The sequence below is a fragment of the Panthera pardus genome, unplaced genomic scaffold, assembly GCF_024362965.1.
Source record: "Panthera pardus isolate Hobbes unplaced genomic scaffold, ASM2436296v1 HiC_scaffold_12, whole genome shotgun sequence".
In the NCBI taxonomy this organism is placed as follows: domain Eukaryota; kingdom Metazoa; phylum Chordata; class Mammalia; order Carnivora; family Felidae; genus Panthera; species Panthera pardus.
In genome coordinates this window covers 98,569,623-98,597,052 of record NW_026526677.1, presented here as the reverse complement: position 1 = coordinate 98,597,052, position 27,430 = coordinate 98,569,623, and the positions used below count along the sequence as shown (strand labels likewise).

Below are 27,430 nucleotides of genomic sequence, written 5' to 3'. Positions count from 1 at the left end.
GTGGGAAACGGCCGACGCCGGCTCGGGATTGGGCCACGTCATGGGGCCTGGCGCGCGCCCCGGTGCGTTCCGGGACCTTTCCGGCCTCGGCGCTGGATGCCGGACTGCCGGTATCGGGAGTGACTCGTGCCCGGTGCAAGTGAGCACCCGGACAGTCCCGCAGTCGGTCCCCTTACTCCGGTCACCAGGGGAGCCCCGGCCGAGGAGCAGGAATGACCGGCATCCCCTCCGCAGCCACGCGGAAGAGGCTCTCGCTTGCTGGTTGGTATTGAACTGCTTAGGCTTCGGATAGAAATCCAGAATGGCTACGCTTCAGGCTTGGTCCACCCCCACCTTCGTTTCACCTTAAAGACACCAAGACAGATCTTCGCTGGTGGGACAGACATAACAGAACTTGGCCTGGACCCCTTACTCTAAGACCCATTTTTCTGAGACAGGATATTCCAAAATGGAAAGCGCTGCACGCAAAAGACACTTTTATCTATGAGGCTGTGATCAACTGAGCATAAATGCATCACCTCATGTTTCCGTTCCTTTAAATCTTGTATATCTTCTTTTTTCCTGCTTCTGTCAGAATTAAAGTATCTCGGGCAGGTTTGGCGCTCCTCCCTCCCTTCTGTGTACTTCATAGCCTAATGGAAGTGTGCACAGCGCTTGGAGAGCTCACTTTTCTTTTTTCAACCTGCCCCACCCCCACCCCCACCCCCACCCCCGTTTTGTTGACCTGAGCGCACTTTTCTTAAATGTGGAAAATCGGTCTCCTGTATCCTCCCTCTTCCGAAATCGACTCCTAGCCTCCCTTCGCAGAAGGTTCCCTAGAAGGTCCTGGCTGTAACGGCCAGGACATGTTTAAGGAACTCTTAACCTGTTCCTTTCCCTACATTTTTCATGATGCTTAGGGAGGCAGGGTAGTCAGGTGTCTGTACTTGGAAGATAAACACATCTACTGGTAGTATCAGGGAGAGGTCTATTTTTCTTCCCTTTGTGGACTGTTCAGTCTTCGTGTAGAGAGACCTTGGTAGAAATAAGGGGAAATAAATCCCTTTGATACCATGCTCAATCTCACTCTTTCTGGAATTATCTACTGTTAACAGCGTGGTGTGTAACCTTCCAGGCCTCCTCCTGGGCATTTACGGACATTTGTTGAAATCTGTAGCTTTTGCTTTCTTTTTAAATGATAAAATGTTGTGTAATGAAGTTTGTTTGCAGCTTGCATTTTGTCCCCCTTTTTTTTGAAAGTAATAACATATCACGGAGCGTTTTCCGGATCAGTGTGTAAAGATTCACCTCATTGTTTACTGCTGTAGAACATTCCATAGCATGGGGGTTGGTCAGCCACAGTGATGGATATCTAAGTTGTCATTTCAGTTCTATGAGACATGCTAAGTTGTCATTTCAGTTCCACAGAGAAAGATTTTGTTACTGTATGACTGACCCAACTTTTGGGTAGCAGTCTGGTAGGATAGATTCCATCCATTTCAAACAGATTATTCATTTCTAATATTTATTGGGCCTCTGTCAGATATAAGCATTGCACTAGGTGTGGGATTCCAGAGATGGGGATGACCATGTCCTTGCCTTTGGAAAAGTCAGTCTGTTGGGAAACATGTTTATGGTTTCAGTGCACTTATTTATTTGTTTTTTTTAGTTTATTTTTTGAGAGCGAGAGGGGAAGGGGCAGAGAGTCAACAGCAGAGGGTCCGATGTGGGGCTCGAACTCATGAACCTCGAGATCATGCCCTGAGCTGAAGTTGGACGTCCAACCGACTGAGCCACCCAGGCGTCTCTCAGTGTACTTATTAAAAACCTATTGAATGTGTGCAAATTGGGACACTAAGAAAGTCAGTTTGATCTGCTCCTAAATGAGCTCCCATCCTCGGGTTATCCTTGGTGGGAGTACAGTTTTGCTGCAGCTACGGTTTTCAACCTGGGTATCTGTCCCCTTGGGAGGTGCAGCAGGTGCGAGTGCTCTGGAGTCACCTGTTTTGTTTTCTGACCAGAGAGGACCCTAGTGTTTCACAAGAACAAGTTGTAAAATGATGGGAAAATGTTAAGGTAAAACACCTGATTTAGATTGACGAAGGCAGCTGAATTCACTAGTTCTCACTTAGAACAACATGTTAAGAACATTTGAGGACTACATCGCTTCCCCCACCCTGAGCAGAAACCCTAAAGTTGCCATCTTGCAGGACATGTGCAACTGTCAGAAGATTAAAGTGAACACATTAGCAGGAGCATGTGCATACGTTATAAACCGTGCATGTTACATCATGTGCTGAGGGCAGTGTTAATCAGGACAAACATCCTGGTTCAGGAGAATTTTAAAAATTAGTTGTCGGGGCGCCTGGGTGGCTCAGTCGGTTAAGCATCCGACTTCAGCTCAGGTCACGATCTCACGGTCCGTGAGTTCGAACCCCGCGTCGGGCTCTGGGCTGATGGCTCAGAGCCTGGAGCCTGGTTCCAATTCTGTGTCTCCCTCTCTCTCTGCCCCTCCCCCGTTCATGCTCTGTCTCTCTCTGTCTCAAAAATAAATAAACGTTAAAAAAAATAAAAATAAAAAAAATTAGTTGTCATTCAGCAACTTCCATCTTAGGTTTAGGTAATGTTTATATATATTCACTAAGAGACTGTTTGTAATAGCTTTATTCATAACGGCCCCAAATTGAATATTACCTAAATGCCTATCAATAGTTGGATGAGTAGGGGTGCCTTGGTGGCTTAGTCGGGTAAGCATCCAACTCTTGATTTCAGCTCAGGTCATGATCTCGTGGTTCGTGAGATCAAGCTCCATGTTGAGCTATGCACTGACAGCTCAGAGCCTGCTTGGGATTCTCTCTCTTTCTCTCAAAAAAATAGTTGGATCGGTAAATAAATTGTGGTGAATTCACACAATATAATTCTATACAGCAATGAAAATGGCCTATGATTACAGTCTGCGACTTAACTAAAGCCCACAAAGCTAATAGTGAAAGAAGCCAGAAGCTAAAGGGTACATACTTTATGATTTCAGTTATATAAAGTTTAAAACCAGGCAAAACTAAGCTATGGTGATAGAGGTGGAAACGGTGCTTACCCTTGTGGGGTTCTAGTGTTTAGAAGAGGACATAACACGCTTCTTGGGGGTGCTTGCCGCGCTCTGGTTACCATGCTGGTTGCAATGGCTTTGTGAAAATTTAATGGGCCATGGTATGTATGCTTTTCTATATATGTTATACCTTAATAGAATTTTTAGAAGTTATTTTAGAAAATTTTTAGAAGTTATTTTGTGTCACTCAAAAGACTAGAAAGTTTGATTTTGCTGGAACCCTGAGACAGGGGAAAACTCACTTTTAGCAGGAGAGGCTGTACCTAGATAAGTTTTTTTTTTGTTTTTGTTTTTATTTTCTATTTCTTCACCAATGGTTTTAGAATTACGAAAGAAATGTGATTGAAGAAAACTGAAGAACATAGGAAAAACAAATAGTAAAATAAAAATCACCCACAATTCCATTTTTTAAACACTTAGCATTCTGATGTATATGCACACACTTTAAACTTTAATGGAGATAATATTTTGTGACTGTAATTCCGTTAATTTTCCTATGTCATTTTTCCTCTACAGAATTTTCAGTGGCTATTTTTATAGACTTGTATAAAGAACTACAATAATTTTATTTACCAACATTAGTATTTGACAATTATGTTGCTTCCTTTTTTCCCTTCTATTATAAAATTGCAGTAGACACTTTTATTGACAGATATTTATGCAAATCTGTCCCCTATAATCTACTTAGGATAAATTCCTAGAAGTGCCTATGCAGGCTTAAATTCCTCTTTAGGCATTTGATACATATTGCCAAGTTGCCCTCCAGAAAAGTTTACCATATGCACTACCAACAGCAGTGAATGACAGCCCCTGTATCTTTAATAATACTGTTAAGGATACAGGGGTGCCCGGGTGGCTCAGCTGATTAAGCATCTGACTCTTGATTTCAACTCTGATCATGATCTCACTGTTCATGAATTTGAGCCCCACACTGAGGAATGCAGAGCCTGCTTGGGATTCTCTCTCTCTTTCAAAATAAATAAAACTAAAAAACATTGGAAAAAAATACTGATGCAATTCTCCAGTCCTGGTATTATGAATTTGAATTGGATGGAGTGAGGAGTGGATGAGGAGACAAAGTACTGGGGACATTTCCCAGTTTGCATTGAGATGGGAATGATTATGTGTCCAGAGAAAGCAAGGTTTTTGTGTTCTTGAATTCTGTGATTTCACGAACACCTAGAAAATCACTCAGATTTATGAACAAATTTATGGAATTGACTTCTAAAAACAAAAATTGAAATCAAGCACCCAGGGGTGCCCGGGTGGCTCAGTCGGTTGAGTGTCCGACTTCGGCTCAGGTCATGATGCCACGGCTTGTGGGTTCGAGCTGACAGCTCAGAGCCTGGAGCCTGCTTCAGATTCTGTGTTTACCTGCCCATCCCCTGCTCATGCTCTGTGTCTCTTTCTGTCTCTCAAAAATAAACAAATATTGTTTAAAAAATAAATCAAGCACCCAGAATATGGGGCTTCAGAGTTGGACAGACGTGGATTTGCCTGTAAGCACTACTTCCTACCTGTGTGACTCTAGGCAAGTTGTTTAGCTTTCCTGAGCCTCAATTTCCACATCATTAAAAGCGACACGCTGGTACATGCCTCACAAGGTTGATGTACAAGGGGGTAAAGTGCTTAGTAGAGTGCTTGGAACATCCTAAGCACCAAGTACACGTTAGTTAACCACTTGTTTTTATTATTACTCTAGAGAAATACAACTTAAAAATGGGCACTACTGCAGTTGTTAAAAGCTTGGTTAAGTGCTTTGCCAAGTTCATGGGGAATTTCCCTTCCCTTTTTTTTTTTGGCCAGATTTTCACAATCAATAATGAGCTAATTGCTTCCTCCTGTTTCCCTGTAACTTTGGAACCTGTATGGGGAGACCTCTGAGTTTGTTGCTGAAGCGGAAACTTTAGCTGTCCTGTTGTTAAGGTGGAAACTTTTGATAGCCTTTTAGGGGTTAAGAGAAAAAAACCCAGACTTTTCAGTAGTCTAAAAAATGGTTTTCTACCCAGAGAGCCACATGAGGCAGGAAAACAACAACAACAACAAAAAAAACAAAACCTGATAGAAAATAAAAGTTTGAAGCCAAAACAAGAAAAGTTCCTGTTTTGCTCCAGTGAATATGACTGTTTTATACATCATGGGCAGCATTTTGCTAATGCAGAAAAGAGAGGCCATTGCTAGGCAATCCTTGATTCTGAGTTGCGATCCCTTTAATTTCAAGCTAAAGACTTGAATTGCTTCTTTAGTCCCTTCAGAACTCAAAGTTCTCCAAATGCAGAACTGTAACAATTAGTACATCATTTTCTGTGTAGTTTCTCTGCTTATCTTCCTCACTATACTGAAGTTCCTGGATTCAGACAAGTGTAACAAAAAGACAAATCCTGGTGTATGTTCTGACAAGTACAGCCTAGCTTCACACTCCAGAAAAGCATCTAATTAATGGTTAGGGAACTGAAGAACTTTGATGTGCTTGCCCAGAGAGTCACTTGAACCTCACAGAGACTCCCGTTTCTCACCGGAGATAATGATACTTCTGTAGATGGTTGCTAGGAAAGTCCATAAAAAGTGAAAGCACTCTGTTAGGTATAATTAATTGTATGAAATTCAGGGCTGGTTACTGGCAGTCATTTCTATGTCTCTCTCCCATGGTGGTGGTTGAGCTCCCTAAAGGGCAAGAACCACCTCTTGTTCATATTTATATTCTGGGCGTTTAGTACAATTGCAGGGATAGTGAGTACTTGATACACGTTTGTCTAAAGGAGGAAGGGAAGGAAGGCAGTGAGTCTGAAGAAATGCAGTGGGTCACCAATCCCTGCCTTTGTACCCTCATCAATAAGACCAAATGGGCATCGGCCTTCCCAGGTTCAAATAGGAAGTAGGAAAACTCTGGACCTCTGCCGTTAGACAGTAGGGGGAGCACCTCAGTCAACAACAAAGATGCCACTCTGCTGTTCACGTCTCTATATTTCACATTGCTTGTTTTCTTGAAAAGTGACTTATGTACAACCTTGTGTTCATTTCAAGTGTACATGGTGTTTATATACATTACAAAGTGGTTACCACATAGATCCAGTAAACCATCTGTGGCCATACAAAGTTTGTGCAATATTATCGACTGTGTTCCCTGTGTTGTACATTACATCCCTGTCTTTTTTTTTTTTTTGTAAATACCTCTTAATCCCCTTTATTTCACCCATCCTTCACCCCTTGTCCTCACATCACTGCTTTTTTTTTTTTTAATGTAAACTCTGCATCCAACATGAGGCTTGAACTCATGACCCTGAGAGACCCTCATGCTCTACCGAGCCAGCTAGGTGCCCCCCACATCACTTCTTTTAACATGTTATTCATAGTCTTCACGATTGACGTAACACACTTGCAAAAATTCCGATGAGTAGTACAAAATATACTCAGCAGGTGAAAGTGGGTCCAGGCTACTCCCCATTTATACTTCTGCACATGGGCTTGGATGTTGAAACTGTGAAAGAGGAAAGAAATCTGAGCTAGAAGTCAGGAAATCTATGTGCTATACAGTTTCTTCCCCTCACTTATCTCTTTAGCAAATGGACACTACCTTTCCCGTCAACCAGATTGAGGAGAGGCGGGGGTAAGAGGAAAACCATCCACATTTATTCCTTCAACCAAACACGAAGCCTCTACCGGGCTCTGTTAGGACTGGTCATGGTAAACAAAACACAGCCCCCGCGTTCTGGGATCTCCAGCTGGTGGGAATCAAGATAAAATTTTCTGGAAATAAAAAGCTGTGGGGGAGAGAGGTGCAAAAACAAACTTCACAGATACCACATGGTCACTTTTTCATATGTCCGTATGATCTCAAAATGTCACTCCTGTACAGAGCTCCTTGTGACGCCAAAGTGTACACCTACAGTTTTCCCCAGGAACACTTGCTTTAGCCAGAGATGTAAATGGTGGGTGGCCATGGAATATCTTAGACACTTGCCACTTGTTCAATCACTCAGCTCCCAGAGCTGCCACTTCCAGGCCTTTTCCCACGTTCGGCTTATGTCCCATACCCTCCCACTACGGAAAGGGAAAAAAAAAGCCCACGTTCTTGAGAGTTCCTGCCCCACAAGTATTTCCTAGCTTCGTTAAGAAACAGATTTTACATGTCTAATTCATGCCACACTGACAGAGGGACACAAAAACGAACCTAAGACACTGATTGTGGTGCGCAATCCGTATCTCGTTGCAGACACAAACTTCTAACTTTATGTCTCCGCTCCTACAGCTGAAAAGCCAGTTTCATATACATTGGTTTATTCACGCCTCAAAACCGTCGTAGGAGGTCATAATCCGCTTGAGCACAGTGGGTTACAATTAAGGCGTGTGATAGTCCTCATCTTGATCCTTCAGTGCCCACGAATTTAATAAAGGAGGAAACTGATGCTCAAAGAGGTGAAGGGCCCAGCACTTCAGAAGCACTTTAGCCAGCGCAGGTACAGAGCCGGTAAACAGGCCAACAGCCGGGCGAGGGACCGGCGGGGAGTCCTACCTCACGCGGCCCCGCCCACTCTCCCCGCCGCGGGAAGCTGTCACCTGGCCGCCAGGGCGCATGTGCACTCAGGCCCCAGGAAGCTGTCGGCTCACGTGATCCTTCCGCCCCTCTCACATGACCTCTCTCCCAGAGGCGGGGACCTTCGGCCAAGATGGCGGCCTACCTGCAGTGGCGGCGTTTCGTTTTCTTCGACAAGGAGCTGGTGAAGGAGCCGCTGGGCAACGATGGTGCTGCTCCCGCGGCTGCACCTGCCTCAGGACCCGCTGCTTCTAAGTTCCTTTGCCTTCCTCCTGGCATCACTGTCTGCGACTCAGGCCGAGGGAGCCTCGTCTTTGGAGATATCCTTCCTCTGGAGCTGTCTGTTCCCTCCCCGGATCCCTGAAGAGATCCAGCTGGGATGGAATCTGTCGGTCAGAGGGGTTCGTGTTACGTGACACTTTCCTTTAGGTGGGCGCCCAGTGGCTCCTTCTGTGGCCTGAGGGAAGAAAAGGAGGAAGTCCATTCAGTAACTTGTTGCCAACTGAGCAATCGTGGGCAAGGCAACCTCTTGGGGCTTCCATTTACTTCTCTGTGAAAGAGGTGTAAGATACCAGTTTGGCAAGGCTGTTTTTAAGATCTATCTAAACAGCGTATGCAGGTTGGCTTTACAAGGTGAATGTGTAAGGTGGCGTGATCTCTCCTGCCCAAATTGTGGGCAAGGAGATACATGAGACTAGAAGTTTGCTGCTTTGTTCTTCATATTGTTGCTACTAAACTCTGGTCTCCGTTTTCACTGTTTTTAAGATGGAGGACTTTTAGGAGATAATATGTGGAGAAATTCTTGAAAATTTGAGAGAGATTAAATAATATATGTTAGTAGTTATCTGGGATCTGGTCTAAATAGAAGTCTCTCTCCTTGGAAAGGAGGTTCCTTGACTATTGTACACATATGGAAGGCCAAATCTGGTTCTTGCCCCGCTCTCTACAGCTTACAGGCTTCCAAGCCTACAAACTACGGGTGACACACCTATATCAGCTGAAGCAGCACAATATTTTGGCATCTGTTGGTGAAGATGAAGAAGGCATCAACCCCCTGGTGAGTCCCAGAAAGGAAGTGGGAAAGACCCAGGCCCTGGGAATGGTTGTTGGAGGGTGAGTAGTATTCACATATCTGAGGTCTGTTCACAGGTAAAAATCTGGAACCTGGAAAAGAGAGATGGTGGCAATCCACTCTGCACTCGCATCTTCCCTGCCATCCCAGGAACAGAGCCAACTGTTGTGTCTTGTTTGACTGTCCATGAAAATCTCAACTTTATGGCCATTGGTAAGCGGAAGAAGGCAAAGCTAACACTCCGTGGTTTTTATAGATTTTCTTCAGAGTTGCTTCTGCAGCTCGTCTTCGTTGTTTTAATGAGACCACTTTATACTGAACTAAGGTCTTTGAGATAGTAAAGTTTGGAGCGGGAAAGCATTTAGTTTTGTTCTTTGAAAAAGAGCCTGTGTGCACCGATTTTTATGATAACCATTGGAAGAGTTAGATATAAGGAGAAAGCTTGTTACTTCTTTTTTTAAGTTTATTTATTTTGAGAGTGAGAATGAGTCAGGTAGAGGGGCAGAGAGAGAGAGAGGGAAAGAGAGAGAATCTCAAGCAGGTTCCATGCTGTCAGCACAGAGCCCGACGCAGGGCTCAATCCCACAAACCATGAGGTTATGACTTGAGCCGAAATCAAGAGTCAAATGCTTAACTGACTGAGCCACCCAAGCACCCTGAAAGCTTGTCGCTTCTAACAAGTGCCTTAAATGGTCTTTTTCCCCTTCTGTGCTCCCTGATCTTTTCAGCCTCAATGAAGTGCTGTTTCCTGGTCTCCTACAGGTTTCACAGATGGCAGTGTTACATTGAACAAAGGAGACATCACACGGGACCGGCATAGCAAGACCCAGATTCTGCACAAGGGCAACTATCCTGTTACTGGACTGGCGTTTCGCCAAGCGGGAAAGACCACTCATTTGTTTGTTGTGACAACTGAGAACGTTCAGGTATGATGGGGGCCTGCACTGTTAGGGGCAGGCAAGAAAGGGGCCTACGATAAGGAAATGACGAGAGGTAGGGTTCTTAAACTCTTCATCATGTAGCCTTGACTCATTTGCCCAGCTTAATATTTTATTTTTTCACTTAAGAGGCAAGGAAGAGTCAGAGTTAGGAAAAGAACAATGGGCTTGTAGCGAAAGACCTGCTTTTTTCCCCCTAACTTGTTAAATAACATCGGACAAGTTATTTTACTTTGTTGGTGTCTGATGCTCTTAATTTCTAACAGTCTACTCTCAAGCATGGTCTTGGTAAAAGTTCAAAATTATTGCATTTCTTGTAGTGGCAGTTTTCCTGTAGTTAGTGACCATACACACAGAGGGAGAAAATGTGGGTGATGGTAATGGACAAAGCAAGGAGCCAGGGAAAGTGTTAGGGTGCTAAGAGTCAAAAAGAAAGAGAGCCAGTATGGAGATGGGAATACCTTTGGGAAGGCTTAGATGCCCCCTCCTGAAAGGGAGCCTGTTAACGCCTTTCTTCTTGCAGTCCTATATAGTTTCTGGAAAGGACTACCCTCGTGTGGAGTTGGACACCCATGGTTGTGGCCTGCGCTGCTCAGCTCTAAGCGACCCTTCTCAGGACCTGCAGTTCATAGTGGCTGGAGACGAATGTGTCTACTTGTACCAGCCTGATGAACGTGGGCCCTGCTTTGCCTTCGAGGGCCATAAACTCATTGCTCACTGGTTTAGAGGCTACCTTGTCATTGTCTCCCGTGACCGGAAGGTTTCTCCCAAGTAAGGACTCCAGGGGGAAGGGAAAGGGAGAAGTCCGCACTTGTTTGCCAGAATTAACGTGATTTTAAAATCCTAATACCCCAATCCTGTCAGTCCGCTACTTTGGTTTTCTGTACATTGTCCTCACACTTAGATTCAGTTGTAACATTTTTACTGAAAAAATGTATTTTTGCTACAGGTATTTGCTAAGTGCCCTAGAACGCCCCAGGGAATTTTTGACCTGTTTTTGTTTTTTTTACTCTTCAGTCAAAACACACTGGGTGGCGGAACAAGGAAATGAACAGTGGAGAAGCTATAAAGGGCTGGGGAATGCAGGACACAGTATTTTTATTCTGAGCCACCTGAAAAGGGGTGGCAGGCTCTTCCTCATGATGGGAATGATCCGTGTCAGTGTTTATCTTCAGTCAGCACTAAGCGCAGTATCTCCCATATACCAGGGGCTAATTATATGAATGGGTGTTTGGATGTTCTTAATTTTTTAAGCCACCCCTTATGTTAATGGTAGGATCCTGAAAGGTACGATCAGGTCTATGTGTTCTCTTCCTACAACTGCCTATGCAATGCTGCATTTATGGGATATGCTGCTAGAGGGGCCAGAGGGTGATTTGTTCTGGGCAGAGTAGGCAGCACCAAAGTTGTCATGGAAAGAGGAGCTGGTGCAAATAGCCTGTGCTTTTTCTTTCCCACACAGGTCAGAGTTTACCAGTAGGGACTCCCAGAGCTCCGACAAGCAGATCCTCAACATCTACGACCTGTGCAACAAGTTCATAGCCTATAGTGCCGTCTTTGAGGACGTAGTGGACGTTCTTGCTGAGTGGGGCTCCCTGTACGTGCTGACGCGGGATGGGCGGGTCCACGCGCTGCAGGAGAAGGACACACAGACCAAACTGGAGGCAAGGCCACCAGATTTCCAGAGCTGGCCACGGGCACCCAGACGCAGGTGTAGGAACAGGCTCCTCTTGGAGGCCAAGTCACCTTGGCCAGGGTGTTTCCTTCCCTTTGGGGCACAGCCTTACCTAGCTCCTTTAGGGCCGAATTACAAGGTAGATGGCCTGGGATGAGGTTTTAAGAGTAAAGTAATGGCTGAGAGCCTGAGTCCACTCTCAGGGTCCATTCTGCCTGCAGAGAGCCTTGGAAAGTAAGGCCACGTTGGACTTCGGGTTATCTGAGAGGTCTTGCCCTGTCTAGGATCTAGGCAGATCAGAAATCCAGGACCGTCTGGCTTGTGTGTTGTAGCTGCTTTCTGGTAGGGTGTCTCCTCAGGACTGCTTCTAGTAATTTTCTAATCTCTCTCCCCTTGCAGATGCTGTTTAAGAAGAACCTATTTGAGATGGCCATTAACCTGGCCAAGAGCCAGCACCTAGATAGTGATGGGTTGGCCCAGATCTTCATGCAGTATGGGGACCATCTCTACAGCAAGGGCAACCACGATGGGGCTGTTCAACAGTATATCCGGTTAGTCTTGGGTGCTTTAGGATATAGCTCTGAATGCAGCCAGATAGACTAACACCTGGGCTTGGGTTAGGGGAATGGACTCCACCAAAAGGAGCCATCCTTTTTCCCTGCAGAAACTGTGATGGCCCGGGTGAGAAGTTGGTACAGTTCACTGTAAAGGGAACATTTAGGGTCAAATATTACGTGACCAGGGTGCAGTGGAGCTGATGAGTATCTCTTGTTTTAAACTTTATTTTGTTTTTACCTACGTATCTATATTTTTTAAGTAGGCTTCACACCCAATGTGAGGCTTGAACTCACAACCCAGAGATCAAGAGTTACATGCTCTACTGACAGAGCCGGCCAGGCACCTGTTCTTGTTTAGGCTGGCCTTTGTTAATATTCATTTTTGGGCACCTGGCTGGCACAGTTGGTAGAGCACACGACTCTTGATTTCAGCATCATGAGTTCAAGTCCCACATTGGGCACAAAGCTTAGTTTAAAAAAAAAATATATATCATTCTGACCTGATTCGTTTGTTTGTTTGTTTGTTTCTTTCTTTTGAGAGACACAGCACAAGTGGGGGAGGGGCAGAGAGAGATGAGGACAGAGGACCTGAAGCGGGCTCTGCACTGGCAGCAGAGAGCCCGATGGGGGGCTCAAACTCATGAACGATGAGATCATGACCTGAGCCAAAGGCAGACACTTAACCGACTGAGCTACCCAGACGCCCCTTGATTTGATTCTTTAAAGGGAAAGGGTATTCATCTCTTGGCTTCTACAGTTTCTTCCCTTGAAGAAACCCTAATTCTTGAAATTTTCTGCCCTACTAAGAGGCGGTGTGAACCTGTCTGGCCTCTCTACCTTTCTAGAATTCCTATCTTCAGCCAAGTTTAAGAACCAGTGCTGTGTTAGCCTTGCATCTCATGTGGTCTGCAGTCTAGTAGCATTGATATCATCCAGGTCTTGTTAGAAATACAGATTCACAGGCCTCCCCCCAGACGTGCTGAGGATCTGCGAGTGATTCCTAGGCGCATGAAAGAGAAGTACGCTGATCCGGATGCTGTTTGATGCACGTGTCTCTCTAGAACCATTGGAAAGTTGGAGCCCTCCTATGTGATCCGCAAGTTTCTGGATGCCCAGCGCATCCACAACCTGACCGCCTACCTACAGACCCTGCACCGGCAGTCCCTGGCCAATGCTGACCACACTACCCTGCTGCTCAACTGCTATACCAAGCTCAAGGACAGTTCGAAGCTAGAGGAGTTCATCAAGGTGCAGGGTGGTGGTGGTGGTGGTAGATTCCCCGAGGGCCCCGCTGAGCGGGAGGTGGCTTTACCAGGGTTTGCCCCTTTTTCAGCAGATGCAGGGAGAAGAAAGGGCTCACCTTATTTGGGGACCAGGACCCCTCTGGTCTATAAACTGGGAAGAGGAATAGCCTTTCCTGCTAGTTCTCTCCTGTCTCCCTCTTGTTTTATGAGGCTTGAACTTTTGAGGGTATGTAAGCTCAGGGAATTAACAGTGGTGGGCCCCTGGGTCCCCAGAGGTGTCCCTGTAATAGTAGGGGAAGAGGAAGACTTTAGCTCTTAAAAACTTACTGAGAAGTAGGAGGACCTAGTGTTTTAAAACCATGGACCTTCTTTAATTTTTTTCTTGTCTCCAACCCTCCCGGCCTCAACTTTATTGTTATCTTAAGAATCTGTCAGGGGGCACCTGGCTGGCTCAGTTGGTAGAACATGCAAATCTAGATCTCCAGGTCGTGAGTTCAAGCCCCACATTGGGCCTAGAGTTCGTGTTAAAGAAAAAAAAAAAGAATCTGGTCTCAGATGCAGGTTTCCTCTCCCTTCCCCAACCACAACCTTTCTGTGAATGATTTTGTCTGACGTCTCCCTGGCAGACCAAGAGTGAGAGTGAAGTCCACTTTGATGTGGAGACAGCCATCAAGGTCCTCCGGCAGGCTGGCTACTACTCCCATGCCCTCTACTTGGCTGAGAACCATGCACATCATGAGTGGTACTTAAAGATTCAGCTAGAGGACATTAAAGTAAGTGAGACTCTTGACCCAGACAGAGACCTGTTCTTTTTCCAGGACATCCCCGGAATGATGAAAGTACTTCCTGGTGGGAAGGCAGGAGCATGCGCTTACTCTGCCCTTACCTCTCCACAGAATTATCAGGAAGCCCTTCGGTACATCGGCAAGCTGCCTTTTGAGCAGGCAGAGAGCAACATGAAACGCTATGGCAAGATCCTCATGCACCACATACCAGAGCAGACGACCCAGTTGCTAAAGGGACTGTGTACCGACTATCAGCCTAGCCTCGAAGGCCGAGGTGACAGGGAGGCTCCAGGCTGCAGGGTGAGACGTCAAGGAGAATGGCTTTTGGACAACAGGGATCACTTCCGGGGCCTCATGGATACCACACCCACTCACTCGGCCTCCTCTCTCCTCCCTTGCCATCCTAGGCCAACTCAGAGGAGTTCATCCCCATCTTTGCCAACAACCCTCGAGAGTTGAAAGCTTTCCTAGAACACATGAGTGAAGTACAGCCTGACTCCCCGCAGGGCATCTATGACACACTCCTTGAGCTGCGGCTACAGAACTGGGCCCATGAGAAAGATCCACAGGTGAGGCCTGGCAAAAGCTGCAGCAGGTGCTGGAGAAAAGACAGCCCTTCCATCTTTTGTGGTTGCCTTTTGCTGCATTCTTTAGACCAGTGACCCCTCACCCTTGGGGGCTAACTGGTTCCTCCGTGAAGAGGCGATCGAAGAGGCAGTTGACTTGCCTTGTCACAAGAGACCTTTGTGATTTTTTTCCCCCTTATGCCCAGCAACTCTACCCTCCTTCCCTAGGTCAAAGAGAAGCTTCATGCAGAGGCCATCTCCCTGCTGAAGAGCGGCCGCTTCTGCGACGTCTTTGACAAGGCCCTGGTCCTCTGCCAGATGCACGACTTCCAGGATGGGGTCCTTTACCTCTATGAGCAGGGGAAGCTGTAAGATTTGGGGCAACTTCAGGGAAGGGGGAGGATCCGGTTTTCCAGGGACAGCCACTGAGGTGCGCCTTGCCCCGGCCCCAGGTTCCAGCAGATCATGCACTACCACATGCAGCATGAGCAGTACCGGCAGGTGATTGCTGTGTGCGAGCGCCACGGGGAGCAGGAGCCGTCCCTGTGGGAGCAGGCACTCAGCTACTTTGCCCGCAAGGAGGAGGACTGCAAGGAGTACGTGGCGGCCGTGCTCAAGCACATCGAGAGCAAGAACCTCATGCCACCGCTTCTAGGTACTTCAGAGGGCGGTAGGGAGGGGTGCAGGCTGCCCACAGCTCCGGGCCAGGGGCGCTTCCATTCTATCGAGAGGGTGCTGCTCGGTTCACTGTCTTGTTTCCTTCCGGGCCCAATCTCAGTGGTGCAGACTCTGGCCCACAACTCCACAGCCACCCTGTCTGTCATCCGGGACTACCTGGTCCAAAAACTACAGAAACAGAGCCAGCAGATTGCACAGGACGAGCTCCGGGTGCGACGGTACCGAGAGGAGACCACCCGCATCCGCCAGGAGATCCAGGAGCTCAAGGCGAGGTACTTGGCGACTAGATATGTGGAGGGGGGATAATCTTGTTCTTCACTGGGTGTCATTAAATACTTTTCATAGAGAATTGTATGAAAATGTGTTCAAACTTTGCATTTTTGAAGATCTGTTTTAATGGAAGAATTCCAAAGAATGGTTTATTCCATAGATCGTTATTTATTAGGTTTTTGGAGGATGTTAACTTGCAGCAGGTGTTTTTCTTTTTATGAGTCTGTATTTTTTTCTAAAGACACATTTTTTTTTTTTTTTAAGAGAGGGAAAGAGAGAGAGGGCGAGAGCAGGGGAGGGCTGTGAGATCATGACTTGAGCTAAAATCAGGAGTCAGATGGCAAGCACTGATCTTAACACAGACAAAAAAAAGCCCTGCCATGTGGAGCTTACAACATAGAGGTAGGCAGGTGCTGAATACATTCAACGAAATATTACAGTATGTCAGATGGTGATAAGGTCTAAGGAGAAAACTAGTTTAGGAAGGGGAGTGGGGTGCTGTGTGTGTGTGTGCGCTCGTTTATAAGGTGGCCAGGAAAGTCCTCACTGGAAGGGTCACATCTAAGTAAAGATCTGAAAGGTACAAATTCCCCAGCTGTGGAACGAATGTCACGGGGATGAAAGGTACAGCACAGGGAACGTAGTCGGTGTGGTAATGGTGCTGTGTGGTGACAGATGGTAGGTACACTTGTGGTGAGCGTAGTGCAACACACAGACTTGTCAATCACCGTGTTGTACACCCAAAAATAATGTAACGTACGTCAGTTATACTTCAATTAAAAACAACAACAACAAAAAAAAACGGCGCCTGGGTAGCTCACTCGGGTTCAGTGTTCAACTTCAGCTCAGGTCATTATCTCAAGGTTCGTGGGTTTGAGTCTCGTGTCAGGCTTGCTGCTGTCAGCTCGGAGCCTGGTTCGGATCCTCTGTCCCCTTCTCTCCCCGCCCCTCCCCCACTCGTGTGTGTGTGCTCCCTTGGTCTCAAAAATAAACAAACATGAAAAATTTTTAAAAACCGTGAAAGACAATTTAGTGGTGGTTGTGAAAACTGAACGGGTTAGCCGGACTTGCTGGAAGCACGCTGAGACTCTGCAGGCCCGGGCGGCATCCTCATTTCACTCCCTTTTGGTGGTTAAGAGCAAGACCTTGTAGTCCCTTGACAGGGACCCCTCGACTCCAGCCACCTTCTCTCTGCACCCGGCTCTTGGCTCTGCCCCCACTCTTTGCCACTCCTTTCTGGTCTCCCTTGCCTGCAGTCCGAAGATTTTCCAGAAGACCAAGTGCAGCATCTGTAACAGTGCCTTGGAGCTGCCCTCGGTCCACTTTCTCTGCGGCCACTCCTTCCACCAGCACTGCTTTGAGAGTTACTCGGAAAGTGATGCCGACTGCCCCACCTGCCTCCCTGAAAACCGGAAGGTCATGGATATGATCCGGGCCCAGGAACAGAAACGCGATCTCCATGATCAGTTCCAGCACCAGGTGGGCATGAGTGGGTAGATGACTGCCCCACTCACGGAGAGTCACGGGAGCATTCGCTTCTTTTCTTTCTTCCTCCTCAGGACAGGACACCTGCAGTTCTGATTCTTCTCTCCTCTTTCCCTGCAGCTCAAGTGCTCCAACGATAGCTTCTCTGTGATTGCTGACTACTTTGGCCGAGGGGTTTTCAACAAATTGACTCTGCTGACCGACCCTCCCACGGCCAGGCTGACTGCAAGCCTGGAGGCTGGGCTGCAGCGGGACTTGCTCATGCACTCCAGGAGGGGCACTTAAGCAGCTCAGGGGAAGGGGTGTGATAGTGGAGGCACAGTAGTAGGGACATGGGGGACAGAGGCAGGGCTGTTGCACAGGAGTCAGGCAGACATGCCCAGGACTCCACCCTGATCTGATGCCATAGCCCTCAGGACTAAAGAGGACTTTTTCTCCCTTCTTCGGCCAGCCTGCCATTCCTCCTGTTGACTTTTTGAGCAGTGTGGATCATTCCAGACCAGCGGGGGAGGGTACCTCAGCAACCTCTGAGTGTGGACAATAGCTGCTTTGTTCTCTATCCAAGGGCACCAGGCTGTGCTTGGGTCCTTGCTCCCAGAGTCTATAAATAAAAGAATATAATAGTTTGGGGGTTGAAGGTTTTGTTCTGGGGACTTCCTGGTGATTCTTAATTGTGCAAGATGTACTTTCCCTCTGCTCTTGTAGAACTCCAGTTCCCTTCTTGCAGGGTTCTTTGAAGATTATGTTGACAAGACCTCGTTCCAGTAATGGGTGGGGCTGGTGGCCTCCAGTAGACCAGTTTATTGAAGAGCCTCAGTGACGAAAGGCCTGGTACCTGAGCTCCAGGAACAACCTGGACCAAGGCCCCCAGACTAGCGCCTGCTCTGTAGTCTGGCTGGTCTCAGTGGCTCTTGTTTGCACAACATATTCAAGCAGGAGGCAGATTCTGGTGGGAATCCTGGGGTTTGAGCCTGCCTTCATTATGGATAGGTTGGTGTCTTGCCGGATTTAGTACCAAGTGATAAACAAGATAGAAGGGACTTGGTTGAAACGCTTTTTTTCCTACCTCTTGGAAGCTGCCCATTGAAGTTTGTGTGGCTACGTGTCTGCCTATAAATGTGTCGGAAGACTGCTCTTCTGTGTTACTCAGCTGAAGAGTAACTCGGACATTGGGCTTTAGAGTTTAGGTAGTACGTGGAAAAGGGAGAGTACACTGTATTTGCAGTGGCTACGAATACAGACTTCGGAGCTGCTGACCTAAGTTTGAATCCTAGCTTGATTTAGGTTGTCTCTTACCTCCTCTGAACCTGTTTCTTCATCTGTACATTAGGAATGACAACATCGCGTATAGCTGTTGCGAAGGCCTGAGGCGCGAATGGGTGTCCAGTTCCTTGGTGGTAGTTAGCACGTGGGCACTCAGTGCATGGTTATTAATACAAGCACTTTCTCCAGCACTTTTCCCACTAACAATTATGTGCCATTGATAACGGCACTCCCACTTGGGTTGTCTTTTTTTTCCACGTTTGTTTATTTTTTGAGAGAGACACAGTGTGAGCAGGGGGAGGGGCAGAGAGAGGGAGACACAGAATCCACAACAGGCTCCAGGCTCTGTGCTGTCGGCAGAGTCCAACATGGGACTCCAACCCACGAACTGGGAGATCATGACCTGAGCCAAGAGCTAAAGTGAGACACTTACCCGACTGAGCCACCCAGGCGCCCCCCCTTCTTGGGGCATGACCTTTGATCTCTGAGCCAGTCTCCTCAGTTAAGAAATAGGAGTGTTGCCTATTTCAGGGCTGTGGCAGAGCGAGGTTTTAATAGAACAAAGGAAGCACCGCATCAGTTTCACTAATTGTGCCACAGCCAAGGAGATAAAGCTGTAGAATTCTGGGTGACCAACTTTCTGCAGCATCCTCTTATCTGGAGGTGTTGAATCCAGTGGAAGGGGCATGGAAGTTACCCAAGGACGCTTTACTTCAAACGCAGCATTTTAGAGTTCATACTTTTCCTCTCGGGCCCTGCTAACTTTGGCTTGGCCCTTTGGGTGGCGTCGGAGGGCTGCTTTGCGGGTAAATCTGGGGAGCATCTCTTAGTCACTGACCATCAGTACTCCCGGCTCAGAACGAGGTATATGTAAAAGTAATAATGAATGGTTAATAGGCCCGGGTCTCCAGCAAGGAAGACGGGCGCACAGGGTCCCCAGGGTCCCCACCAGCCAGGTGGAGTAGGGGCGGTAACAGAAGGGTAAGGTCAGGTCTGTCGCAATCCTTCTAATTCCCGCCCCGAGGGTGGTCCTCCCCTCCGGGGGCGGGCGCCGGAAGTGACGGAGAGCCCGGAGTCTGAGGCTGCAGGAGGAGTTCGCACCCCGCGTGCACCTGGTGCCCGTTGGCCGGGACCTCCGGCTTCCTTGTACTCCCGGGGACCCTGGCGGCACCTCCCGGACCTACCTCCTGAGCACAGCCATGTCTGACAATGGCAACGCGGCCGCGACGGCGGTGAGTATTTGAGCCGGTGATCCTCGCAACTTCGGCATTCCGGACTAGCCGGGCAACGATTGGCCCCAGGTTGCCACCCTCGCTCGTCTATTGGTCCGAGCGACTATCCGTCATTTTTTTTTTTTTTCCGAAATAGTTTTTTAAAGGACCAGCAGCTGAGTTGCCCTTAGGAAGGACGGGAGATCAGGGAGCTGTGGGGGCGGGATTAAGAGTGGAGGGATAGTCTGGAACGAAACCCCCATCCCTGCGAGGATCTGGGTGAGGTTCCGCCGGGCCTGGTATCCGCTCTAGACTTAGTGAACAGCCCAGAAAAGTTCGTCTACACAAGATCGGGACCCTTTTATACGAGACAGGGCCGAGGCAGCATTCGGCCGCTTTAGGAATATGTTCCACTTCGGATCCTGAGAGGAGAGTGTACCCCAAGTCTTCCACTTGCACACACACATCTTGGAAGTGCGCCTTCTCCCCTTTTTCCGTTTTAGCGGTCACTCAGCCCTGGCCTACTCAGAGTCCCCAGCTGAGACACACCTTCGGGTTACGATGGTGGGTGGGGCGCCACCCTTGCGCCTTCCTCTCCCAAGCTCGGCGCCGGAGCTGTGGGCTTGTGTAGATGCAGACTACAGCCAGTGGAGGCCACTGCTAGCCTGAGATGGGCAGGGGCCCCTGGGTGGTTCAATCGGTTAAGCGTCCGACTTCAGCCGGTTTGTGAGTTCGAGCTCCGCATCCGGCTCTCTGCTGTCATCACAGAGCCTGCTTCTGATCCTTCGCCCCTGTCATTCTCTCTGCCCTTCCCCCCAGTGCTCTGTCTCTCTCTCAAACATTTTAAAAAATGCTTATCTCCCGTTGTCCAGCCTGCTGGTGAGGAGAGGGATTTTTTGCCATTGCACACATTATTCTTTTTTTTAATTCTTTTTTTAATGTTTATTTTTGAGAGGGGGTGCGGTGGACAGAGAGAGAAGGAGACAGAATCTGAAGCAGGCTCCAGGCTGTCAGCACAGAGCCAGATGTGGGGCTGGAACCCACCAACCGAGGGGTCATGACCTGAACGTAGGTCGGAGGCTTAACCGACTGAGCCACCCAGGCACCCCTACCATTGCACACATTCCTGAGCACTAGGAGTAGGAAAATTTTCGACTAGGAGTAGGAAAATTCTAGCTCCAACTTTTTGCCCATTATTAGCTGTGTGACTCTGGGCAAGTCATTTCACTCCTCAGTTGCTTCCATAACATGGTGCTGGAGATCCTGCCCTGTCTAGCTGATAGGTTGTCATGAAAATTAAAAGCAATAGTATACATGTTCAATAAATAACTTTTTTTCCCAATTTTTGAAAAACCTTTATTTATTTTTGAGAGAGAGAGAGAGACAGAGCATGAGCAGGGGAGGATAGAGAGAGAGGGAGACAGGATCTGAAGCAGGCTCCAGGCTCTGAGCTGTCAGCATGGAGCCTGATAGGGGCTTGACCTCCCAAACCGTGAGATCATGACCTGAGCCTGTCAGAGGCTTAACCAACTGAGCTACCCAGGCGCCCCCAATAAATAACTTTTTAATGGAATAAAATATGCTGTGCAGAATCGATGCAGGGATTGTTTGAACCCAGCAGTTTCTGAGACCTTAGATTTCTTTCTCTGGGCTCCTAGTGGCCCAGAATTTTAGGGGCCATATTTAGCATTTCAGGCCTAGCCTAATTTGCTCAGGGTCCCTAGGGTTTATTTATGGGAGAAGTGACAGCAATGCAATAGACTAGGGTCCAGGAGCAGCCAGCTGTCACATCCCCAACAACAGAGGCCCCAGAATCCTGCCTGCAAAACAACTCCACAGGTTAAAGATCTCAGAATAGGGAAAGTTGACATTATCTGCAGTGGCTACTCTTTGGTCTAGAAAGAAATAGGACCTGAGACTGAGGAACGCAATTCTACCTGCTAGGCACTGAACGCCTTTGTCCAGGGTGCCCTGGCAGGAGGAAGAGGCATGTCCCTTTGAGTTCCTAGCTTGGTCACTGACCTCCTGATATTTCTGGTTGGTGAGACCAGAGGCAGCACTCTAGGTGAATGGACAGTAGGCAGCTCAGCCTTTCAGTCTTATAAACATCAGCGGCACCGGGGCGCCTGGGTGGCTCCATTGGTTAAGCGTCCGACTTCGGCTCAGGTCACGATCTCACAGTCTGTGAGTTTGAGCCCCGCATCGGGCTCTGCGCTGACAGCTCGGAGCCTGGAGCCTGCTTCCGATTCTGTGTCTTCCTCTCTCTCTGTCCCTCCCCCACTCATGCTCCGTCTCTCTCCCTCTCTCAAAAATAAACAAACATTAAAAAAAAAAAAAAATTAAACATCAGCGGCAGAAAATCCTGGAGTCCAAACCTCTTTATTTTATAGATGAACAAACTGATACTAATGGGATCAAGGTCACCTGAACTCTACAGAAGATCTGTTTGATCCCAGTCCTTTATGTGTACATTCCAGCCAGATTAGGGAATCCATGGTGTGGCACCTGTGGGGTAGCTCTCCGTATCTAGGTGGCACTGAAACTTTCTCCTGTGCCTGCTGTATTATGGATACTGAGCTTGTCCTCAGTGACTCAGCGCAAGTTCCCTCGAGGCCCCAGCTGCCCTGCCCCTGCCTACTGCAGGGCCCACCCTCGCTGTGGCCAGGCTGATGGGCCTTATCTCTTTACCCACCTGGCTGTGTGCAGCACTCCCACCACCTTAGCCGGGATGGGCTTCTGGACCCACTGTCCGGTTATTACAGCAACAGCAACAGCGGGTCCTGCTATTGCTTCCCTCAGGTCTCTGTTTCTCTGGATCCGTGAAGAGGGCACAAGGTGCTGAGGCAGGTAAAGGGACCAGTCTTGGAGTACTTTCCCACTCCAAGGCTCAGCTGGCCACAGGCCAGGGGCTGGCTGAGGTTCTTTTCTTCCAAGCCAGGGATTCTGGTTCTTGGACAAGGTGTTGAGGCACACAAGGAACAGAGGGGACTGTGACTTGGGGACTTTTTCTGCAGGAAGAAAACAGCCCAAAGATGAGAGTGATTCGCGTGGGTACCCGAAAAAGCCAGGTGAGTACGGTTACTGGGCAGAGCAAGTTTGTCACAAGAGTTCTGTGCTCCACAGTATTGCAAGCTGAGGGGCCGAGAGGGTTAGGAATGGAGGAAACGGGGTGGGGGTGGGGGGCTGGGTGTTAAATCCCACGCAGAATGGTATATCGCGTTCTGTGGAGAGAGAGTCCCTGGGCTGAGCAGACCAGGCCAGGCCCCTCTCCTTCCTACGTGGGGATTCAGCCACCTCTCTGACTCCAATTCCTTCCGAGTCTCCCAAACCCTGTGAGGGTGTGAGCTCGGGGCAGTGCCAGGGAAGGATAGGACTAATCTGAGTGTTTGCCTCCAGCTGGCTCGCATACAAACAGACAGTGTGGTGGCAGTGCTGAAAGCCTTATACCCAGGCCTGCAGTTTGAAATCGGTGAGTCTTCTGGACAGGAATGGAAGCTAAAGGGAAGCCCTTTCACCCCAGAGGGGAAAACACAACACTGCTGGCTTTCCCTGGACCCAAAGCTTGGTCCCAGTGCCTTTAAGAATTGGTAGCTGTTCCTCCCGCCCCCCGCAAAAGAATTCTTAGCTGTTCCCCTCTCCCAAAAAAAAAAAGAGAATTCTTAGCTGTCCCCATTTTGGAGGGCCATTTCCTCCTCTGAATACCTCTAGCTTTGACTCCCTGGGCTAACCTGGCATTTTGCATCTTCTGCTTTGGGTCTTATTATGAGTGTGTCTGGTCTTCCTAGATCATACATTCCTAGAGGGCAAGGAATTGGGCGGGGGTGGGGGGGTGCCTGTATCCATTAGGAGTCTTGGTACAGTGCTGGGCTCAGTAGGGGCTCATTAAACGCCGATCGATGAGCACGTGACTGATTCTCTCCTCAGTTGCTATGTCCACCACAGGGGACAAGATTCTTGATACTGCGCTCTCTAAGGTAACGTATTCCCCCCAATCCCTTTCCCTCCCTTCTCTTTCCTTCCCCCAAAAGATTCACTCTGAGGCTTTTTCTTGACCGGCAGATTGGCGAGAAGAGCCTGTTTACCAAGGAGCTGGAACACGCGCTGGAAAAGAATGAGTATGTGAAAGACGGGAGAGCATGGTTCCGTCCCAGTCTCTCGCTGGGACCCCAGTGCACATCAGAGCTGGATATCAGCTAGACTGGGGGGCTTCAAACCTTGGCTAGAAGGAGGCTCATATGCGGGTTTTTCAGATCTCACAAAAGGGGAGTGTTCTGATTCCTAGCCATCTGGCTGCCTGGAGGGCAGGATTGGCTGGGGTATTGGGGACAGGAGGGAGGGTGGGGAGGAGCGGGTCTCAGGGTCCTGAGGTCTTAGACGTGCCTGCTTCCTAATGTGCTCTAAGCACACCACTGAAGTAGAGGCAGGTGTAGTTAGAGGAGGGGTGGGGGCCTGCTGCTGGGATCCCTTCTAGCCTCCCTCTCCCGTCTCTTTAGAGTGGACTTAGTCGTTCACTCCCTGAAGGACCTGCCCACTGTGCTTCCTCCTGGCTTCACCATTGGAGCCATCTGCAAGTAAGAACGCTGCGAGTCGGGGGGGATGGGCAGGGGGGCAGGCATCATGTTGACCTTTGCTTTTCCCTTTGGGACGCTACCCTCTGCCTCTACGGCTCTCTCCTCTGCCCTGAGGGGTGTCAGGCATGGCCAAAAACAGAAAATGCCAGTTAGTTGGCTATCAAGAGACCCTGGAAGTGACCTGAACTGAGATCTCTTTCTCATTCTGTGACTTTTCCTCCATCTCCAGGCGGGAGAACCCCTATGATGCCGTTGTCTTTCACCCAAAATTTGTTGGGAAGACCCTAGAAACCTTGCCAGAGAAGAGGTGAGTGGGGCCTAGATAGACATCCCGGTGGGACATGCACAGAAGATGGAGAGCTAAGAGGAGGAGGAAAGGAACCATGCCTTTCTTGGGTTAAATCTCATTTTACACCCTCTCTCTGAGCAGTGTGGTGGGAACCAGCTCCCTGCGGAGGGCGGCCCAGCTGCAGAGAAAGTTCCCACACCTGGAGTTCAAGAGCATTGTATCCTTTCAGAGGAGGGAGGGGGCAGTAGCCAGGGAGGAAGATGGGGTCCATGGGGCCACTTCCAGAGGAAGTGGACCATGGACCAGCAGGTCTGTCCTCCACTGTCTGCCCTATTTGTCCATCTACCCATCCATCCATCCATCCATGCATCCCTAATCCTTTTATGTTTTCTTAGCCTCAGGCCAGTGCCTGGCACTGGGGATAGTGGTGAGACCAATGATGTCCTTGCTTATAGAGTTTTACATTTTTGCCTGGAGACAAACAGGCATTGATAATACAGAGTGATACTGAACAGTGATTACTGGGGAACAGGGGAGGTGGAGGGTGCTTCCATTTTTGTTTCATATTCTAATATATTTTGATGTTCTAAATATATCGAATGTTTCATAAAGCTGATTTTCTTTTTCTTTTTTTTTTTTTTTAATTTTTTTAACGTTTATTTGTGTGAGAGAGAGAGAGAGGGAGTGAAGGTGAGCGGGGGAGGGGGAGGGGCAGAGAGAGAGAGACACAGAATCGGAAACAGGCTCCAAGCCATCAGCCCAGAGCCTGACGCGGGGCTCGAACTCACGGACCGCGAGATCGTGACCTGGCTGAAGTCGAACGCTTAACCGACTGCGCCACCCAGGCGCCCCATAAAGCTGATTTTCAAAATAGTACACGTTGAGTGCTCCAGTGCACGAAGTAGGGAATTCTCTAGAAGCTTCTAGCTGGAACATCGATAAACACAGACTTGGGGGTCAGGGAATGCTTCCCAGAGATCTTGTAATCTCAGGCAAGTTATTCAACCTGTCTGGATCGTTTTCCTCATCTGTAAAATGGAAATAATTATAATACCTACCTCATAGGATTGTGAAAATTAAATAGATGTATGCAAGGCACTTTAGATCAGTGTCTGGTATGTAGCAATTAAGTGTTAGTAATTAAGTAAACGTTAGCTGTTATCCGTAAGCTGAAAACTAAAGGTGAGATGTTAGTTGGATACAGAAGGACTCAGGCAGGGGGAGCAGCAGCATGAAGCTCCAAACTGCCCGGCGCTTGTGGTCCTTAGCGTCTCTGCACAGCGGGGAAATCTCAACACACGCCTTCGGAAGCTGGATGAATTTCAGGAGTTCAGTGCCATCATCCTGGCTGCAGCTGGCCTGCAGCGCATGGGCTGGCAGCACCGGGTGGGACAGGTAAGGGGCTGTCCCTTCTCCATCCCCAGTTAATCTTCCCCCTGTTCCTGCCTGTATTCTCTTTCTGAACACCCTGCCTCTAACGGTACGAGCTGGAAGTGAGTCCCAGGCTGGGAAGATTGGGGATCAGAGGACAGACCCCCCACTTTTGCCTACCTGGGCTTTCTGTGTGGTAGGGAAGCCCCATCTCACCACTGTCTGCTTTTAGTACCCCCAGTTCCACCCTTTTGAGTGCCTATTCTGCCCCTGCAGATACTCCACCCGGAGGAGTGCATGTATGCTGTGGGTCAGGTATGTTTGACCCGGGAAGCCATGTGTTGATGTGCTCTTTTGTTCTCAACCAAAAAGCTGGTCTTGCAACCTTGTGCATAAACATTTCTAGGGAGGGGGAGGGCTTGCGAGATTTCTGGGCTAAAAGAGACCCCAGGGAGCAGGTGGAGGTGGGCTGGTTCCCATCCTCAGCTCCATTGGTTGGGGAAAGATTAGGCCTGATGTCTTAGGCTGTTTTTCCCTCAGGGGGCCCTGGGCGTGGAAGTCCGAGCCAAGGACCAGGACATCCTGGATCTGGTGGGTGTATTGCATGATCCTGAGACCCTGCTTCGCTGCATTGCCGAGCGAGCCTTCCTGAGGCACCTGGTAGGACCTGTGTTCCGGGGATTGGAGGGGTGGGGACTTGAGGAGTTGGGAATAGTCATGGGGGAGATTTCTCAAATTGATGCTCTTTATTTCATGGCAATTCATTCTTCAATGTATAGGCAGGACTGGGCCCTGCCTGTTTCAGTTATGTCTTCAGAAGTCTATCTCTGAGGGTTCTGGTGACAGAGTCCTTGGAGTTCACCGGGCAACTTCTCATTGCAGGAAGGAGGCTGCAGTGTGCCAGTGGCCGTGCATACAGCTATGAAGGATGGGCAAGTAAGCACTGTGACACTTGTCCCCGTGCACGTCAAGTTGTCCACAAGAGCCCAGGTTTCTAACCAGTTCTCTCAGAATATGCTGAGATAACCGTTTTCTTTCCCAGCTGTACCTGACAGGAGGAGTCTGGAGTCTAGACGGCTCAGATAGCATGCAAGAGACCATGCAGGCCACCATTTGTGTCACTGCCCAGGTGCCAAAGCTGGAGGGTGAGGGAGAGGGTGAGAAACAAACCTGCGTGTTACCTCCTCTTTTGTGCTCACCAAACCCCCCCTCCTTCCCTCACCTAGCATGAAGATGGCCCAGAGGATGATCCACAACTGGTGGGGATCACTGCCCGGAACATTCCACGACAAGCCCAGCTGGCTGCTGAGAACCTGGGCATCAGCCTGGCCAGCTTGCTGCTGAACAAAGGAGCCAAGAACATCCTGGATGTTGCACGACAGCTTAACGATGCCCACTAACTGGTCTGTGGGGCACAAGTGCCTGGGTTGCTATAATGCAGCGCCTGCATCCCAGCCCTAGTGCCCCCGTCTCACTGCTAACTGGGGAGTGATTGCCCCAGGGGACTGAACTGCAAGGTCAGAGACTCCCAGGGACTTGCCTCACCTTGGGGCTGTGTGAGTGCCTTGCCTCCTCAGTAGGTGGGGGTTTCATCTCTTTAGAGAAAAAGTTCAAGCCACAGCCTTTGAATGTAACCAACTCAACTAATAAACCAGCTCTAAAGGCGACTTTGCTTTTGGTGGGGTTGCAGTCAAGGACCAACAGAAAACCTTTTATTCTAGAGGCTGGGACGTCTGTCCAAAGTTCTTCTGGGACATTTTTGGTTTCTGCCACCGTAGTTATTTCAAACAACAAATGGTCTCCCAGGGAACACCAAGAAAGCCGTGATCAGACAAA

The 27,430-nt window shown here is 48.7% G+C and overlaps 2 protein-coding genes across 6 annotated transcripts; both read left to right on the top strand.

Moving 5' to 3' along the window:
• Nucleotides 1–85: 85 nt before the first annotated feature.
• Nucleotides 86–17,515, top strand: VPS11 (VPS11 core subunit of CORVET and HOPS complexes). 4 transcript variants are annotated; one of them, XM_053900386.1, is made up of 17 exons: nt 86–261; nt 7,732–7,943; nt 8,532–8,676; nt 8,769–8,904; nt 9,454–9,617; nt 10,153–10,400; nt 11,092–11,293; nt 11,704–11,855; nt 12,923–13,109; nt 13,732–13,878; nt 14,002–14,190; nt 14,298–14,459; nt 14,685–14,824; nt 14,909–15,111; nt 15,265–15,406; nt 16,661–16,883; nt 17,010–17,515. In XM_053900386.1, the coding sequence occupies exons 2-17, from the start codon at nt 7,753–7,755 to the stop codon at nt 17,172–17,174; spliced, it is 2,796 nt and encodes a 931-aa protein (XP_053756361.1). In that variant the 5' UTR covers nt 86–261; nt 7,732–7,752; the 3' UTR covers nt 17,175–17,515. The 4 variants fall into 4 exon arrangements, with proteins under 4 accessions (XP_053756361.1, XP_053756360.1, XP_019324486.1 ...); XM_053900385.1 differs by having other exon boundaries at nt 88–261; nt 15,235–15,406; XM_019468941.2 differs by having other exon boundaries at nt 88–261; nt 7,732–8,011; nt 8,569–8,676; nt 15,235–15,406.
• A 1,683-nt stretch (nt 17,516–19,198) lies between these two features.
• On the top strand, nt 19,199–27,261 carry HMBS (hydroxymethylbilane synthase). Of its 2 annotated transcripts, XM_019468927.2 has the most exons (15): nt 19,199–19,384; nt 22,163–22,210; nt 22,378–22,431; nt 22,760–22,832; nt 23,288–23,337; nt 23,423–23,478; nt 23,857–23,934; nt 24,164–24,241; nt 24,365–24,440; nt 25,505–25,618; nt 25,871–25,909; nt 26,135–26,254; nt 26,477–26,530; nt 26,637–26,723; nt 26,821–27,261. In XM_019468927.2, exons 3-15 carry the CDS (start codon nt 22,396–22,398, stop codon nt 26,992–26,994), a joined length of 1,035 nt encoding a protein of 344 aa, XP_019324472.1. In that variant the 5' UTR covers nt 19,199–19,384; nt 22,163–22,210; nt 22,378–22,395; the 3' UTR covers nt 26,995–27,261. The 2 variants fall into 2 exon arrangements, with proteins under 2 accessions (XP_019324472.1, XP_019324471.1); XM_019468926.2 differs by lacking the exon at nt 22,163–22,210.
• Nucleotides 27,262–27,430: the final 169 nt, after the last annotated feature.